This window comes from Pleuronectes platessa, chromosome 5 (genome assembly GCF_947347685.1).
Source record: "Pleuronectes platessa chromosome 5, fPlePla1.1, whole genome shotgun sequence".
In the NCBI taxonomy this organism is placed as follows: Eukaryota; Metazoa; Chordata; class Actinopteri; order Pleuronectiformes; family Pleuronectidae; genus Pleuronectes; species Pleuronectes platessa.
In genome coordinates, this window is record NC_070630.1 from 23,277,687 (window position 1) to 23,294,428 (window position 16,742).

The window sequence follows — 16,742 nt, forward strand, 5'->3', positions numbered from 1 at the left end:
CCGCACACAAACCCTCACCTACTCCCCTCCTGATGTGATTTATAGCCCGTGCACTGTACTAACAGAGAGCTTGGGTGTTGTGTTTTCAGGGGAGTTCGGGGAGGTCTGCAGCGGCCGCCTGAAGATGCCAGGCAAGAGAGAGATCTGCGTGGCCATCAAGACGCTGAAGGCCGGCTACACCGACAAGCAGAGGAGGGACTTCCTGTCTGAGGCCAGCATCATGGGCCAGTTCGACCACCCGAACATCATCCACCTGGAGGGTGTGGTCACCAAATGTAAGTCAAGCACGACTTTCCTTTTTCCATAGAAAAGGACATGGTTTGGTGCATAATTTAATATCTGAAAATATATCTTGGGGACTTGGTAGCAAATTGTAATAATACTCAGCTCACCCATTTACACACACACACACACACACACAAAAGCAATATGTGACAATTCTTGTAAAGACTGCCATGTGCATGCCCAGAGTTTGAAAAGGCAGTTTTTAAACTGTAACATAGTTGTATGGATGTTACCTTGTTGCACTTGTCCCAGGATACCTGTATTCACACATGTATTCTTGGATTTGTGCACTTGTGTACATGTCTCTATGTCCCGGGTATCCCCAGGTGGGCTTTGTCCAGATGGAAGGGGTCCAGCATTGGTGGGGAGGTGGAATTAAGAGGTAGTTGGGCAGTTGGGAGGGGGACTAATGGGTCCAGGACCAGGCCCTGTAGTGCAGCACCAGGCTCATTAATCATGGTGTCAGCCGTAAATGTGTTTGGGGTTAGGGAGTGATACTCTATCCCTCCTCTATCTGCTGCTGCATGGCCACAAAACACCGGCCAAATCTCCCCCTCTACCCTTGGAACTCTCTCCTCCCTGTCTCTCTGTTTCCCCACCTTTTACACCTTCCCCCGTTGCTTTTTGTTAGGCTAGAGATGTACACGTGTGTGCATGTGCATCTGCGAAAAGTCTTGTAGGCACATGTTGGCGTCTGTGTGTCTGTAATTGTATTCACGTGTGTGCGTGAGTATCACCATAGCTGATGGCCAGCTTCGGCTCAGGTTAGATGGACGACGTGCTTTAATGTGTCGTGACACAACAGCCCGGCCCTATCTGTGGGAGATACCACTGTCTCTCTGACTCTTCTCTTGTAGACGCTGTAAACATACATACACACACAGGCACACACACTGCACACACTAAACCCAGCTGGAGCTGAAAGTGAACAGCAGCAGAGACAGAATTGCTTATCACCTATCACACCTCTCACTGTGAGGAATGACCTCTCAGACCTCGCAGAGACAGAGTGAGAAAGACAGAGAAAAGGCCGACAGATGGACAGCAGGAAGGAAAAGAAATTGGACACAGGCTGCAGCCAGCGAAGGTGCAAATAGAGACGTGGTGAGAAAGAGACAGGGAGGCGGTTAGGCGCTGATGGATTAGAGGAGAGACGGAGAACAACAGCAGGAACGACAGAGAGAGAAAGTGGTAGAATTGCTGGACCGGACACTGGAAAAAGAGGCAGAGCAAGGCAGAGGGAGGGAGATGAAGGAGAAGCAGACTAGCTACGCAACGATGATGGGAGCCGACATGAAAGGATGGTGAGCCAAAGCGATAAGGGCATCGGATAACTCCCGCTCCACCTCGCTCCACTCTTACTTTTGAGAGCTTGACACAAGGTTTTGGGCAAATTAGTCCTTCACACTTGAGTGTGTCAGTGGAATCTATTAAAAGTCCATTATTTGAATTGCATACCCCTCTCTATTACAATCAAGTTAGAGGGAACTCTCAATCTGGCCTCAGTTTGCTGGCATGTCCACCAGAGCCAATTAAGCCTTATTAATTATGGAGAAACTCCAAATACGCACTAAAATACATAAATGTGCAAAAATCTCTCACTGAGGATTTGCTGGCTGTAGTCCACCATCTTGAAGTCTGTATATACTTAATGTGTCAGTCATGCTGGTGCGTAATTAAAACCTAACTGCTATTGGAGCTCAAAAGAAGACGTAATATGTTAAACATCTGATTTACATAAAGTAAGAGCGTGCTAATTTAGAAAAGATCTGCTTTTAAAAACCAGATCTTTGTTAGCTGCAAGCGTCGAGGACTAAAGCGAGCGTCTGCCCAATGTTCCCTCAAATATTGTGCCCTGTTGCGTTTCTCCCCTTCCCCTGTTTTGTTGGCTGGTGATAATCGTCCCACTGGTGGGGCCCTTGCCCAGAGTTCATTGCCAAAGGCGGCAGGGTGTATTCAGTAAACAAGAAATTAGCATGCAAATGGCGAGGGAGGAAGAGGACAGGGCTGGGAAGGCGAGAGCTTAGGGTCGCAGGTCAGACGCTCCTCAGACTTGATTGGGGAGCTGTCAATCACCGGCAGCCCTGGGGCAGAGGCGCGCAACAAAGGGAACAAAGATGGCCGACAAAGAGAGTCCCCTCTCTCCCCCAACTTTAACTCTACATCCTTTTGGGGCATTGCTGGGGTGCCCCATAATTAATGGAGTGCCAATCATATGGTGGGTAATTCGGTGACTGACGGCCTCTTGGCTCGGCGAGAGGCCTGCTGCGGAGTGGAGGAACTTCACCTTCAAGACCTCAGCTGCCAACCGGCTCTCTGCCGCTTTAGGCGTTTTGCTGGGGGACACAAGAGATTTTTCACGACTTTTCCTCAAGGCATCAGGCTTAAGTCAGCACTTCTCATCAGCACAATAAGCTTTTAAGTCCACCTTAACTGTGCCTCTTAAAATGGAACGCCAAGAGCAGCGCAGTCCTGAGAGGAATCGGTGGCGGCACTTTTCAGCATGTGCTGTTGCCACGGCTGGTTAGGCACCAGCTTGCTGCCATTTTGGGACAAAAACAATTCACCCGCCCTTTCCTTTCCCTTTCTCTTTTTTTTCTATCTCCTCTTCTCCTCCTGCCTGCTATCCCCTCCTCATCCTCATCCTGAGAGACAAAGACAGACAGAGACCCACCAGGGAAGGTCCATCCTCCCCGCCGCTTGCCCCGGCTCAGATAAAGACACAGACGGTTCCCCAAGAGAGACAGAGAGGGGAAGACAGAGGGACGGGGTGAAAAAGGCCAGAGAGGAGGGGCGGGGATTAGGGAGAAAAGAGGGAGAGAGTATAAAAGCGAGGGAGGGAAAAAGAGAGCAGTAAAGAGGAACTAGCAGGAGAGTGACAGATGCGTCCAAAGTTGGCAGAGGAGAAAGAGGGCAAAGGGACAGTGACTGACATAAACAGCGAGTCAGAGGGATTCTGGGTGGGTGCCTCTGATGGGACTTTGGATAATGTGTCCAACATCAGTTCGTATTTGCATAAACTCAAGAAGTCGTGAATATGTGTGTGTCTGTGTGTGTGTGTACTTATATATAATTTGTCTCGGTGGAGATGCCTTTGCATGTGCAGGGTAAAGAAGAGGGGTAACTCTGAGCTAATTAAATCACTACGGGACAGAGATGGATGGCCTAACACACAATCATGCACACACACACACACACACACACACACACACACACACACACACACACACACACACACACACACACACACACATACAGACACACACCATTGCTCATGTTCCCTCGAGAACCCCCCTGCTGTGTCGGGCTGTGATGTGCATCGTTTACCTCCATAATCATCTGCCTTTCATTCTCTCACTCTTTCCCTCTCCCCCTCTCTCTAGGTAAGCCAGTGATGATAATCACAGAGTACATGGAAAACGGATCGCTGGATGCATTCCTGAGGGTCAGTCATGCGTTTCTGTCTGTGCACATGTGTGCATGTGTGTGAGTGTGTGATACGACTGTAGACGCCTGATCCCCTCTTATCGCTGAAATGTCATCCACCGAAATTACAAGCGTTTGTTCGCAAACATTCGCCCTAATCTTGATCGACTTACTGTTTTTCTGACTAGGAGGTTGGCAGAGGTTTCATTTCCAGGAATAAATTACACTTACAGTAGATGCTTAGATACTTGATTCAGTATATACACATGCCTAATTAATTACTCAACAAACACAAAAACAATGAAAGAAAAAGGAAAAAGGAAGAGAAAAGTTGTCCTGTCTTGGTATCAGTCACACAGCTGTACTTTAAGAACATTTTTAAATGTTTAAATGTCTCTGTAGCATTTAAGAATACTACGAAGTATGATATATCCCCAAGATCATCTGGTTAGGTTCAGGGCAGATGATACATTGAATTTGGATCTGTTTAAGGTTTCTTCTTGTTAAAAGGGAGTAATTTGTAAAGCATTGTTATGAACTTTACTTACTGACTTTACATTTTTGGAACTTCTGAAAGTGTGTTATGGTGTGTTTCTTAAGTTCTTATATCCCAAAAAAGTTAAATAATTATAGCTTAATAATTTTAGTTAAATCTAATATGCATTTCCTGGACGTTTAAAACCAAAAGATAATTGATTTTCCTTTTTAAACTGAACAGTAACGTACAACTTATCAGTAACACCAATAAATCTGTGAAGTTTCTGCAGTTGAATGTTAAACACAATTCAAAACGTTTAAGATGCAGGACTCCAGGATTAAACTAATTAAGTCTTCCTCTCTGCAGAAGAACGACGGGCGCTTCACAGTCATTCAGCTGGTCGGTATTCTGCGTGGCATCGCGTCGGGCATGAAGTACCTGTCAGACATGAGCTACGTTCACCGTGACCTCGCGGCTCGCAACATCCTGGTCAACAGCAATCTGGTGTGCAAGGTGTCCGACTTCGGCATGTCCCGAGTGCTGGAGGACGACCCCGAGGCTGCATACACCACGAGGGTGAGTTTGTGTGTGTGTGTGTGTGTGTGTGTGTACAAGCAAGCACATGTCAGCGCAGTGTCTGCGTGTGTCACCTTACTTGTCGACTTTGTCAGATTTCATTAATCAGCCCATCTTTCAATTACAGGGAGGGAAGATCCCCATCCGTTGGACGGCCCCAGAGGCCATCGCGTACAGGAAGTTCACCTCGGCCAGCGACGTGTGGAGCTACGGCATCGTCATGTGGGAGGTGATGTCATACGGCGAGCGACCATACTGGGACATGAGTAACCAAGACGTAAGTCTGGAGAAATGTTATCACATGCGGACCATCATGAACGTTACACAGCTTGAATTAGTGTGTGGTATTAGAGCTCAGACAATAATTCCCAGTTACCGTCAAACATTTTTAAGATACTTCATCATTTTAACTTGGTTAGATAATCAAACTATCTCCCGGGGTGATAAAATACCAGCAGTATATTCTATTTTCTCATTACACTTTGAATGCAAGAGTCTAATGCCACTAATGATGATGAAGAATTTAATTTATGCATAACCAAATGTCTTGCGTTGGAGGCCAAAGTAAGGTGATACAAAATAAGAACAAGTTATAAAATTAAAGGGGAAAAAAAAGAATATAGCTAGGATCAATCTGCCTGCAGTGTTTTACTACAGTTTGACACTCGCCAGACAAACTGTGAAAGAAAGTGACTGACAGCACTACTCTACTGTTCAGGTCATCAAGGCTATTGATGAGGGCTATCGGCTGCCCCCGCCTATGGACTGCCCTGTGGCCCTCCACCAGCTCATGTTGGACTGTTGGCAGAGAGAGAGGGCCGACCGGCCAAAGTTTGGACAGATCGTCAACATGCTGGACAAGCTGATCCGTAACCCCAACAGTCTGAAGAGGACCGGGGGAGAGAGCGCAGTCAGGTGAGGGGACATCTGCACACACAAACAGACACACAACAGAGGTTATGTTAGGTTGTAGAATCACAGATTTAAAAAAGTTCATTCTATCCCGGTGGTTGACAGGTTAGGGGTTGAGCTCCCCTCAAGCAATGATAAATATGAGGGATCTCAAAACAATTTCCAGGAGATTAGCCGGAAACAAACCAATTTCTGCTTCTCAAAACTATTTATTTTGCTGGACTTTCAAGACATCTAATCTTTTTCTAGTGAATGAATACATTCTGTTTAGCTCCTCAGGCCTGTACATCGGGATATTAAATAAAAGGTTACTTCAGTAGATATTTCTTAAACAATAGAAAAAGTTTGTAAGTTTGACACATTTGTCATAAAATCAACCTCATTTCACTAGTTAATTTGTAACATGTGTTAATAGTATTAATTACTACTACTTAAAAACTATTATATAACTTTATTTCATGTATTTTTTACCTAAACTAATAATAAAACGAAACTATAACTAAAAGAAGCTTTGTAGCACAGTTGCTTCCATCAACAGATGGAACAGCTGCCTAGAAATTATTTAAGTCTTGGTTTTTCGACCTGACAACTAACAAAGATGCTGTTAATTGAATCAATGTCAGTGTGTTTGTGCACATTGCAATTTACATAAACACACATTGACTTATCTGCTAAACTCACAAGTTCCCACTCGATACATGCAGCCTAATAACTGTTTTTTTTTTTTTTAAATGCACACCACACACGCACACACCCACCCACTCACACACACTTGCCTGTTCTCTCGCTGGTATTTACATTCACCATTAAACATTATCTACCAGCGACGTGTGGCTCTTTTCAGCACAAACAGCCTCCTATAATGGATTTCTCTGCAAACTGTCTTTAATGGTGCTGTACACTGAGGAATGTAGCTGCTCTAACAGCGGGGGAGAGTTACGACAGAACGCAGAGTAAAAAAACAAATATGACCCAACAGCTCCACCATCATTACTCTCGAGTGGCTAAACGTGTTAAGAATGACCTACGTATGTTTACAGACTCGACACTGGCCAGCGGGAGTCTGTTTGAGTTTAACAAGTGTGGGAGCGCGCAAATGTGGATGCACACACGCACGCTCACACACTCACCTAATGGGACTCAGTGAGAGAGGGGGGGGAGCCCTTATAGTGTAATTACAGGAACCGAATCCCGTAAATGCTGTTTTTATGTTAAAAGAGGAAAGGAGAATGTGTGTGTGTGTGTGTTTGAAGAGGTCTTGCTGTGCACACGCCTTTTCACCTACTGAGTAGAGATGACTTCTCAAGAGTCTGACACCCTGTTCTCACAGTGCAAGTCAACATCCCTTTCTAAAAACAAGAGAGCATTCTAAAGAGAGAGATAGTGTGTGAGAGAGTCACCAGAGCAGGACGAGGCCGCCACCGACTCAAACTCACTCCCCGTGTGAATGTTTCATGGTCGATGGGGCTGCCGGTTAGCTCGACAGAAGGGAAAGACGTGCAAAAGAAAGCGGGAGGTGAATGTGCTGATGAATATCTGAATATGAGGAGGAACTCAACCAAGTGGTAAAAACTATACTAAAGTGAGACCAGGTTGTGGTTTTTTGTAAAATATGGTTTAACTAACTGTGTGGGTCACACCCAGGAGGAACTGTGTTTGACTTGGCTCCGTCTCTGGCAGGACTCACAAAGCAGCGACACGAAACAGAGCTGAATCTGATCCTATCGGGGAGGGAAACGGCAGAGAGAAATGTAGCATGGTGCATTTTACAGCTTGTGGGCTGCTCTCCGTAAACGCATGTGTATGTGTCATGGGAGGAAACTAATTCCCATAATGCTGCCGCTTCTGTAGTTGTCATGAATCAGTGGATTCCCAGATTGTGTGAGAAAGCAGATCATTACATTTCAAGTCAAATGCACTGAAACAGAATGTAACTTTTATCGTCTGTTTGCACAGACACTTGCACACATCTTAGATTTGGCAGCTACAAACACCGACTGAAGATACAGAACCAATCTCAGAGTTGAGACGACAACCATCAAACTTCAATGAAAGTAATCGTCACTGATTCCCTTATCCCTTTCTCTCCTCCACTCACAACAGGCCCAAAACCACCCTATTGGAGCCCGGGAGCCCAGAGGCGTCCTCGGCCGTGGGAACAGTGGAGGACTGGCTGCAGGCCATCGGCATGGAGCGATACATCGACAACTTCACTGCTGCCGGCTACACCACTCCAGAGGCTGTGGTCCACATGACACAAGAGTGAGTGGGAAGGAGAGGAAAACGAGAGAGCGAAAAAATAAATAGAAGAAAACGGGAAAGAAGGGAACAGAAAATGATTTTATATCAAGTGAATTGAATTTTATAAAAAAATATTTTCACCTTACACATATAGCAGGTCTCACTTTGAGAAAATGACCCCAGATGATTCCCAATTTTTTTTAAAGAATATGCCGAAAGTGTGTTTCATTCATTATTCATGGTATGAAACATTCACTTTTTTCAAGAGTAACACTTTAATGAATATTAACACTGGTAAAGGAAGACTTAGCTGGACAAAACATATTTCACAATATTTTCAAATTATTTGTTGAAGCAAGGTAGTAGACTTTTATTACTACAACTTATTAAAGAAATTATTAAAAAACAAGAAATTCAGTCTCTAAAAAATAATGTATGAAATATATTGAAAAATACAGTACACACTTAACACACATCAAATCCCTTTCTCAGTAACTTGAATGGTGAAGTGGTTTTAGACTTTCCTCACTGTATACATGTGTTAAATGTTTCTAAGTCGCTGTCACATGTCTTCTATATTTTTTTTCTTCCCATATTATGATTACGATCAGTATTGCTGCGTTGGCAACTAAAATTCCTTATACAGCAGCTAAAGTGTCAGGCCTGTTTCCTGTGGTCGGCTGTAAAATTCATTATGTGTATCAGGCCTTCATGTGTTTGTTATTGTTGTCCGCTCTCCTAAAAGGACTCTCTACCTTTTTTCTTTTTTAGGGACATGGCTCGCATAGGTATCTCCTCGGCAGCTCACCAGAACAAGATCCTGACCAGCGTCCAGGGAATGCTGTCCCAAATGCAACAGTTGCAAGGCAGAATGGTTCCTGTCTGACAGATTCACGCTAAGAAAAAAAAGGGAAAAGGAAGCAAAGCGACTTCGTTTCTTATGAAAAAAAAAAAAAAAAATAACAAAAAAGATGAAATATAAAAAAAAGAGACAAATAAACTATGAAGAAATAGTTTACCTCATCCATGCACTTTAAATTGGATCTAAAAGAAAAGAAGACATTGATGAAGACGAAAAAAAGTGAAAATGGCACTTTTTTTTTTTATCAGACCTTTACCATGCCCTTTTTTTTTGTTTTTTGGGAAAACGGGGCACTTCTGTCTGCAGCGTTTATGGATAGATGAAGGGACGGCTGGAAAAGTGCTTCCGAGAGGCCAATCTGGAGTGCCTTTAATGGTCTGGAAGGAAAGGAAGAGGGGGGAACCATACCTCTCTCCCTCGTCTCAGGCAGAGTGTTGTTTCTGGAACTTTCTTTCTGGAATAATCCGCAGAGCAGATTTTTTTGATTTCCTGTGACTGTGTTTATTGTACATGAATAGATTCTGTGGGACTCGCCGGCTGCCCCAGCCACCATTGTTCTCTCTCTCAGCTGGATCTGCTTGGTATCTCACAGACAAAATGGAGGATCCTAACCCCGTCAGATATAAACAGAACATCTCTGAGAGGTTGAGGGTTGGATTCCGAGGGGAGATGGCTTTGCAGGGAGGGCTTCTTTTTGCTTTTTTGCTCTGTCCTGGCCTTGTTTATCTCCCAGAACACCGTGTTGTGTTGCCCTCAGGACGCTGCTGAGAATGTGTTTGATCTTCCAGAGGAGCCATCCCGCTCCCCTGTCTTCCCAAAAATGCTCTCCCACACCTCACATAAACACACAATTTGGATTCTTCGATTCATCGCCGCATCTGGATCAAAGCGCCTGGCCCAGCGCCGCCGGGACCCAGTGCTTCCTCCCACTTTTGATAGACAGCTGTCTGGACCACTGGAATTGCCGTTGTGAACTGGAATGCGAGAGTGAAGGAATTCATTGGCAGGATTTACTCGGATAAAGGATACAACAGAGGCAATCTGGATGCAGAGGAAATCAGAACCATCAGCATGATCATCGCCAAGAAAACGCACTCACCTTCAATCAATCCATCATCAAGGTGAGGATCAATGGTGTTGTACTTTTTAGCTTCATGCCCAAAGAAGGCCTATTAAAACATAACAAATGAAGTTATTGGAGTGTAGCTCCCTTAATTAGTGCAGCAGGCTTCTAATATGTATGTCTGGCCACCAAGAGACAATAAGAATCATTAGACCCTGCGCCCCCCAATCACTGGCCCCTCCAGAAACTGTGTTAATTAACAAGCAGATCGAGCCACTGCACACAGCCAGAGCAGATCAATAGCCACTGGTCTGTGATCAGTCTGCAATGCTGCTGCTCCTAGTATCTTAATGAAAAGAATGAATCAGCTGTCGACTCCCAGTCAGACAAACGCAGCCCACCAGAGCTGGGCCACACTTTCCAGGGAAGACATAAGGGGAGTTTTAGTATATTAGATAATAAATTCTTCTCTCTATGGTTTTAACCCTTGATTTTTTGTGGAACTGATAATTTATGCAGATAAATCCAACACATGCCCACAAGTTAATTAAACAAGGATTTAGCTTACTTTGCAAGTTCAAGACTCACAGTTACATAATCACTTTATTTGATATAAGTTTCTTTGTTCATACATTCGTTTATTTGATTTTCACTTTACACTGTGTTGTGATTTTATCAGCTACACCTATACAACTAACTCAGCACCTCTGTAATAAATGCTTTTTTTGTGAAGTTTGTAATGTTCAGACGTTTACAGCCTTTAAAATTTAATTTAATAGTCATTTTGAAGTCAGTTGACTGTGGAGCAGTTAACAATAATTGAGATTAATCTGCCTAATTTACTATTTTCCCAAATTATCATTTGGTCTAAAAAATTTCAGAAAACAGTGAAAAATTGTTTTTTATTTCCCAGAGCCCAAGGTAATTATGAATCGTATTTAGATATGTAATTATTCATCACTTCAAATCCTCTCTCTCTTGAAGAAGCAATTGTTTGACATTTTGGTTAAAAAATGATAAGATAATATTGGCATGAAAATAATTTCTGACAAATGAATTGATTAATTGGGAAATCGTTTCGGTTGAATTTTATGTCATTATATAGATTAAATATTAAAAGCCGAAAAGTATAATAAATGTTATTTTCGAGTAGAATAGAATGGAATGGAAAATAATATAATATAATATAATATAAATCCTTCTTGAATGGGAAGGTGTCTTTGGATACAAAGTTCTTAGTAACAAGAAAGAATATATATGATAAATATTATGAGTTGTTGAGATATAAATCATCAATGTTTCCGCTTGAGCAATGTTGACGGATTTATTACAGCTGGCCTTAGAACAAAGTAAGTCCCTTACTGTTGAATCTATACATGAAGAATCATCTAATACACAAGCTGATTAAATGTTCATTGTCGTGCTCTTGATGTGTGCCAGTAAGTCAAGGGCATGTTTCATATATTATGTACACAAAACAGCATGTGGTGCACATGAGTTAATACATCAAAATCCATATTTGAGCCCTGGGCGGCCGCTTGCACTCTCTGGACGCTCTGGCTTTGGCACTCAATTTTGTTTAGCAGATGAGTCGAATGTTCCATCGAGTCAGAGCTGGAGAGTAGAATATTGTTGGTCAGGAATGGATGCCAAGCTTAAATTGTTTATATTCAAAACCACCATGACTGATGCAGCCTCCCTTTTTCTCCCCCCTCCTTTTCTTTCTCCCCAGCTGCTGCCGTCCATCATAAACAGGGTCCCGGCCTCGCTCGCCACAACCAGAATTCTTCCTCCTCTTCCTCTTTGTCTTCCTCCTCCTGCTAACCCCCCTCCTGCTCTCCTCGGAGAATACTCCAACACAGAGATGACAAATCCCTCCCCGAGCGCGTGGGACGTCCACCCTCACAACACGTCAACTTGACAAGCTAGCCACCGTCTGCTTGTGGCCATCCAGTGATGTACTGGAATTACTATGAATGACTTAACAGCATAAAAAGAGACAATACGAAGAATGTAATATAATAGAGAAGCCCTGCTCCAGCGGATAATGTGCTTTTATTTTGAAGGTCTCATTTTATTTTGTGACATTTTGTTAGTTTTTTTATTGCTTAGTTCAGTTTGCATGTAAAGTAACAAGTGCTTGATTTGAGTGTGCGGATGTGATGGCGTGTGTGCATGGATGACTGTATGAGTGTGTGTGTGTGTGTGTGTGTTAATGATTGAAAACGTCTTTGAAGTATCAGTAACTGTGTGTTTTCATGCCACTGTGGAGAAGGAAGAGATAACAGAGTTGTATTGTTTTTTATATAAAAAAACATGAACCTTTTTTGCTTTTGTGTCTACAATAACTATGTACATGTTTTTTATTTTTGCTCCAGACCTGCAAAACTCTACTCGACAGCGTTTTATTAAACAGCTTTCTGGAATGCAACCAATTTCTGCTTTTGACAGTAACAGCGGCTCACAAGCAGACACACAACAGACGTACACTGGAGTTTGGACTCCGAAATAAGTGACATGTAGGAGCCAGCTCTCTGTTGAAGTGGGAGCAGTTTAAAATGTCGCACCTGTACACAACAATGGATCAGAGATGTGAGGAAAGAAGTGTTAAAGAAGGGAAAACTGTCGGTTATTTTAAAATTTTCCACACGTCATATTGCTACAGATTTAACTCAACGGACTATATTCATTTTTTTTCCTTTATCTCTTCAAAGTAAACTTATGTGAATGTCTTTGAACTCGTAAGTGACACTTCATATAATTCAGAAAACACCTCCGTCCTTAATGACAGCTCGACTGCTCTGTCCTGTTTTGGCAACATGTTTTTTTTTCTTTGGGGTTTTATCTATCGTAAAAGGACCTGTTTGGAAATATGCAAGACATGTTGGGAAGGAGAAGGAAACCAGAATGTACTGTAAAATACTTTGTTCCTCTACTTAAATGTCGGAAGATTTGAAAAATTCAAATGAGAAAAAAAATAATTAACAAACTCCAGAGTTATTGTTTGTCATTGTACGCCTTCCGATGCCATATGATTCAGCCATGTAGATCTAACATTCTCTCGATCGTTTTTGTACTTTTATTTTGACATGATCATCATTTTTGGGCTTTGTTTTATTTTGTTTTTGTCAAGGAGCTCTAGGTACATGTAACTTATGTCATTTATTTATGTCCTTTTATATCTAGTTTGTAAAATAATAGCCTAAAGTGAAGAAAATAAAAGGGGTGCCAAAGTGCATTCTTATTAAAGTAGAAACCATATTACGCTGTGCCTGCCTGTCATTCACACACACACCCACACACACACACACACACATGCTCTCTCTCTCTCACACATTTAGACATGCACGCTTTCCCTCTCGCTCTCTCTCTCCACACACACACACACACACACACTGCAGTATCGGACACAAAGGTCATCATCAGTTATTGCAGTTATTATGTCTATAGAGAAGAGCTGATTACCTCACCATTATTCATTGATTACTCCATTGTATGATTGCACATAATAGAGGTGTTACATAACAGAAAAAGGAGGCCAAGGTAAAACATCAAGCGGTTTCTTGGCCCTGTTTCTGCCTTTTTTGTTTCTACTGTCACTCCCTGTAACTTCAACATCATGCACACACACACACACAAATTATTAAAAAGGGCAAACGGTTGGCAGTTCGTTCCCTCTGCACCACATGTTAAGCAGATATCATGACTCTGGATTTCACGACTTGGCCCTTAGCTCCTCTCAGGCCTTGAGGCAGCAGCGAGCGTTGCACACTTGGCACAGTTCATGTGTGTGTGTGGACTCGTGTGTGTGTGGACTCATGTGTGTGTTTAATCAGAACAACATCTGCTTCCTGCACTCATTTCCAGCAGCGATAAACCGCTGATTGTCCTGAGTCTTTGATAAGGGCCCGGTAGAGACGGAGGAGAAGAAAGGACAGTTTTAGAAACGGAGCTCAGGCGAACGTTGATCCAATTGCCGTTATACACATGTCCTGAAAAATCACCAGCACAAGGCATGCATATATTAGTAAAAGCTCTGAAGTTTGCAGTGGGAGATGTTTATCGGCCTCAGAGGGAAAGTGTGCCTCCTTCGGAGATGTTGGCCGGCCTAGAGAGGAAGACGGAAGAAGATTAGTGAGGCTGAGATTTGCCGCAAACTGATGTTTTTTCGTATAACTTGGTCTTAAACTTGAATTAAAAATTGGAAGAAAAATAGTAGCTGTAAAAGCCTGCATGTATATACAAATGCTATTCTAAACATGGAGCCAGTAGTTTACTAAACACTAGATACAATTTTAAAAATAGGATAGGAAAGGTCAGGATCACCAAAATCACAACCTATCCTCAAGGGCCATCCTTGCCATCCTTAGAGCCACACTTCATGAATGACTAGAGAAGAGAAGTAGAGAGTGTGTTCTTCCAAGAAATGGAGGAAGCAAGACAAAGAAAAGTGCTGGATGCAGCCGTGACTGAAAGCTAAACAAAGAGGGCAGAAAAATTGTGACTGTGAGAGCAGGTCGCATGGAAAGGAAACTGCGCCTGTCTGCTAGACTGGTCTAACCAGAGTGAGTGGAGTGACCCCTCTGTCAGCGAAGATTATCTCTTTACCTCAGTTACTCAGGGAGATGGCTCAAGAAAACAGTCCTCCAGGTATTCCAAACCAGTGATATCTCTGTCATGGTAACTACAGGTGTTCAGGGTTCTTCGTACCGAGTCGAGCTTCACTGCTGAACTTTGAATAAACAGGTGGCTTCAGGGTTTATTAGTCTGAGTCCTGCAGCCAGTCTCAATTACTGCACATTTTACAGTTTCAGAGAGAAAGCCGGACCAGCATCACCACAGCCCAACCAAAATCCCCTTCCACACAGCCAGTTCTAGAACGGGCACCGCACTCTGAAATAGAGAAGAAGCCTGTGGCTGGACAGAGCAATGTCACTGCACTGGATCTTACAAAGCCCACAATACTGGACTTCACCAGATACCTCAGATTTAATAACTCTGATTGGGCTAAAGGCCAAAATAAACTTCATCGGGGGATCATTAGTAACCACACCTCAACCTTATATCATTTGCCATAACCACAATATTTTGCAACATTAATCATTCCATAGTTGTCAGGGGCAGCTGTTGTAGAAAGCATAAAGCTGAAAAACACTGGCACTAAATATAATCGAGAGTCATTCAGTATTGATGCTCTTCTCTGGCAATAGAGTTACATTATTCACAGAAATATAAAAAATAGCCTCAGCTAACTTGAAGCTTGTCTCAGCTGTGACGACCCAATCAGATCTCAATTCAGTGAGACCTCTTACTTTTATTGCCAAACAAGGGGGATAAAATGAAGACAGAGTCAAGAGATAATAATCACACCACTTTAGATCCTCTTTTATAGACACACACACACACACACACACACACACACACACACACACAAAAAACACACACTCACACACACACACTTTTGTCAACCAATCTAATTAAGAAACCTTTAGGTGAAGTGCCAGCCCTTCAAACTGGCTTAACCCCTGCAGCTACATACTGTCACTGCAGTTCTATTCATCAGGTCACTTTGTTCATAATTCAATTTCCTGATTCAAAAAGATAAAGCCCCTCCTGGCCCGTCTTCTAAGCCAATCACAATGGGTCATCCTTCACACTGACATTATGATTACTCTGCGCTTTGTGTTGCTATTCTTAAGTACGTCCTTAGATCCACACAACAGCATAATCCATAATCCAAACGCTTCAACTTTAATCCACAGCTGCTTCAACCAATTTTGAGTCAAGAGTTATCTTAACTCTTCAGGTGACTGGTTGGTATTTTTGTTGTCGTGAAAGGGGAGTTGAAAGGGAAAGCGGGTTCTGTTATGACGAACCAGGAAACATGAGAAGAGGGAAAAGAAAATCTTGTGGGAAAAAAAAAGGGGTGAAAGCTTCAGTGGGAAAATAGTTGTGTAGGGCCTTTCAAACGTCTGAGCATATTGATCGAGAGGCTTCCAGCATGCAGTTGACCTTGTGTCTGGGTCTGCGAGGTATTACTTCTGAGGACTTTTCATGGGCAGTGCATTCGCAGCAATACACATGGAGGGCCTGAAAACATCTATGTGTGAACAAAACAGGAGCAAATCCTTGCAGCACGACAGACTGTGTCTTAATTTAGCCGTGTTTGAAATTTCTCAGTAGTAAAACGCCGTCTGTGTAACCGTCAAATGTTGCTTTGGTTCAGCAAACCCCAGAGCCAGAAGCCTCTGTCGCGGGCTAACATGAAAAAGCACTTACAGGAGAAGCAGAGCCAGCCTTAAGCACATGGGGGGGGGCCTTTCAAGAGCTAATGTGGGGCCTTACCCCTCATAAAAAAGCACAAGGAAGCAAGGATCCAAGCAGGTTTGCATCAATAATGGTATATTTTCAGATTTCAACTCAAATGCATAAGTGCACTTTCAGAAACATCGACTGCTCAACATGGAAACACTCCAAACAATTCTCTTGATTTCTGTCTGAAACGCCATTATGCCTTCAGTAATGGTAAAATATATACAGCTACTGACATTGTTGCAAGAGAAACAGTTACTTGTGTGTTAAATTACTTAATGGCATAACCACACTAACTCAGGTATGAAGACTTTATTCAATCCAGCCTATATATACTAATATACATTATAAATATATATATATATATATATATATATTATACAAAATGATATATTTCTTTACATATATTTTTTCACAGGGATTATTCAGGCCTACCTGATCATAAAGACAGAAAGGTACATGACAGATGAGGGAGACTCAGTATAGTTAGTATTAGACGAGAGAGAGAGAGAGAGAGAGAGAGAGAGAGAGAGAGAGACCACCATGAGCTTCACACTTTCAGCGTCAGTTGAGGGAAACCCCAGACT

The 16,742-nt window shown here is 42.8% G+C and overlaps 1 protein-coding gene across 1 annotated transcript in view; it reads left to right on the forward strand.

Annotated features, from left to right (window-relative positions):
* Nucleotides 1–13,104, forward strand: part of epha4l (eph receptor A4, like) — a 53,716-nt gene extending 40,612 nt beyond the window's left edge. The window contains exons 11-18 of the mRNA XM_053423447.1: nt 90–275; nt 3,669–3,730; nt 4,556–4,765; nt 4,893–5,042; nt 5,484–5,680; nt 7,781–7,939; nt 8,690–9,901; nt 11,576–13,104. Coding sequence (XP_053279422.1) covers nt 90–275; nt 3,669–3,730; nt 4,556–4,765; nt 4,893–5,042; nt 5,484–5,680; nt 7,781–7,939; nt 8,690–8,804 — 1,079 coding nt within the window. The 3' untranslated portion in view covers nt 8,805–9,901; nt 11,576–13,104. The remainder of the gene's footprint in view (nt 1–89; nt 276–3,668; nt 3,731–4,555; nt 4,766–4,892; nt 5,043–5,483; nt 5,681–7,780; nt 7,940–8,689; nt 9,902–11,575) is intronic.
* The last annotated feature ends 3,638 nt before the right edge of the window (nt 13,105–16,742 follow it).